The sequence below is a fragment of the Buceros rhinoceros genome, unplaced genomic scaffold, assembly GCF_000710305.1.
Source record: "Buceros rhinoceros silvestris isolate BGI_N320 unplaced genomic scaffold, ASM71030v1 scaffold31142, whole genome shotgun sequence".
NCBI classification, from domain to species: domain Eukaryota; kingdom Metazoa; phylum Chordata; class Aves; order Bucerotiformes; family Bucerotidae; genus Buceros; species Buceros rhinoceros.
Genome location: NW_010397693.1, coordinates 2,240 through 3,851, shown reverse-complemented (window position 1 = coordinate 3,851; position 1,612 = coordinate 2,240). Strand labels below are relative to the sequence as shown.

The following is a 1,612-nucleotide window of genomic DNA, read 5'->3' as shown; positions in this document are numbered from 1 at the left end:
GCTCAGGGTCCGGCCCCACCGAGTTAACCGGCTGGGTTAACACGCGGGGTGCTGCCAGCAGATAATTCTCGGGGCAGATACGCTGGCACCTGGATGCCAGCCCAGGAGATAGGAGCTGGGAGGGAGGCCAGGACACCCGGGTCCCAGCCCCGGAGATAGGGTGCCGGGCTGGGAGCCAGGGCTCCTGCCTTCTCCTTCCCTTTGCTTCCAGTTGTTTCGCCTCCGTCCTGCTGCCCAGGCTGCTGCCAGCGGTGGGGTGCAGCCCCTTGCTCAGGCCAAGGCCCCATCAGTGCAGTTTAAAGGGATGGGAAAACCCCACAGGTCACAAAAAGGAAAGACTCAATATTTTTAACTGCTAGCGAGCACCTGGTCTGCATTCCCCCGCCCCGGGGGAGCCCTGGCCACTGCTGGTTTGCAGCATCAAGCCCCAAATATTTATTTAACTTCCTGCAGTATTAGAACTAATCACTAGTATTTTCCATCAAAGCTTCATTTTCATCTTAACGTAATTCCATCTGTGCACGCACAGCCGCATCCTGCTCGCTGGAAAGGCAGCTCGCAGGCCATCGCCCGCACCCGCTTTTGGCAGAGGCAGGTGGTCTGTCTCATCTTGTCCTGGAGCACAGACTGGGAGACCCGTGTCCCACGCCAGCTCCTCCATGGGCTTCCCACAGGATCCTCACTCATGACACAGGGATCCCACAGCGATATCATTGCTTGTGCTGGGAGCTCTGAGACATCACCAAGGGCTCACAAATGACCTGACCCCCAAGTAATGCGGCAACAACTTCCGTCTCTCGAGGTCCCAACACCCCCAACACCCCCAGTGCCCCATCACAGCAGACGGCTCCATCCTGCCGAACTCGCTCTTGGCAAAGCCCAGGGTGTGGGAGCAATCTCAATGCCCTGGTAGCATCACACCTCCTTCACCTCCCACCACCAGCTTCCAACACCCCCAATCCCAGGCAAGAGGCACCTCCCACCACCAGATCGCCCTGAAAAGTGACTCTTACTGTCTTTGCGGTAGTAGAGGATCTCGAGCTTGCACTCCTCAGAGCCGAGCAGGGCCTGGGTGAGCTGCGCGATGGAGCTCTTGGTGGTGTCAGGGCCGGTGAGGAAGTCGCAGGTGCAGGGTTGCTGCATCACCTCCATGCGCGAGTAGCCAAACATCTCGCAGAAGCCGTCGTTGCAGTAGATGATGGCGCAGTTCTCCATCTGGGCATTGGCGATGAGGAACTTGCGGTCTGTGGGCCCCTCCAGGCGCGAGTAGCCAAACATCTCGCAGAAGCCGTCGTTGCAGTAGATGATGGCGCAGTTCTCCATCTGGGCGTTGGCGATGAGGAACTTGCGGTCTGTGGGGAAGAAGGAGAGTGGGAGGCTTAGAGGGGGATGGTGGGGACCTGCAGGGGTGGGGGACAGCCTGGCTGGATGAGGGGTGCTTGGGCATTTTGATACCAGCCACCATGGGGCTCGTGTGAGGATGGGCTCCCAGGGGACACCAGTGACAGGTCTGGGGTGGGGGGATGGCTGGCACCGGGCCACACTGCCCCAGGCTTTCCTGAGCTTTAGAGAGAAAAAATTCCCCCAGTTTCACGTGAAGCAGTGACCATGG

At 59.1% G+C, this 1,612-nt stretch overlaps 1 protein-coding gene across 1 annotated transcript in view; it reads right to left on the bottom strand.

Annotated features, from left to right (window-relative positions):
* Nucleotides 1-1,251, bottom strand: part of KCNH6 (potassium voltage-gated channel, subfamily H (eag-related), member 6) — a 30,475-nt gene extending 29,224 nt beyond the window's left edge. Inside the window, exon 1 of the mRNA XM_010146357.1 lies at nucleotides 1,014-1,251. Within this exon, the coding sequence (XP_010144659.1) occupies nucleotides 1,014-1,215 (202 nt within the window). The 5' untranslated portion in view covers nucleotides 1,216-1,251. The remainder of the gene's footprint in view (nucleotides 1-1,013) is intronic.
* Nucleotides 1,252-1,612: the final 361 nt, after the last annotated feature.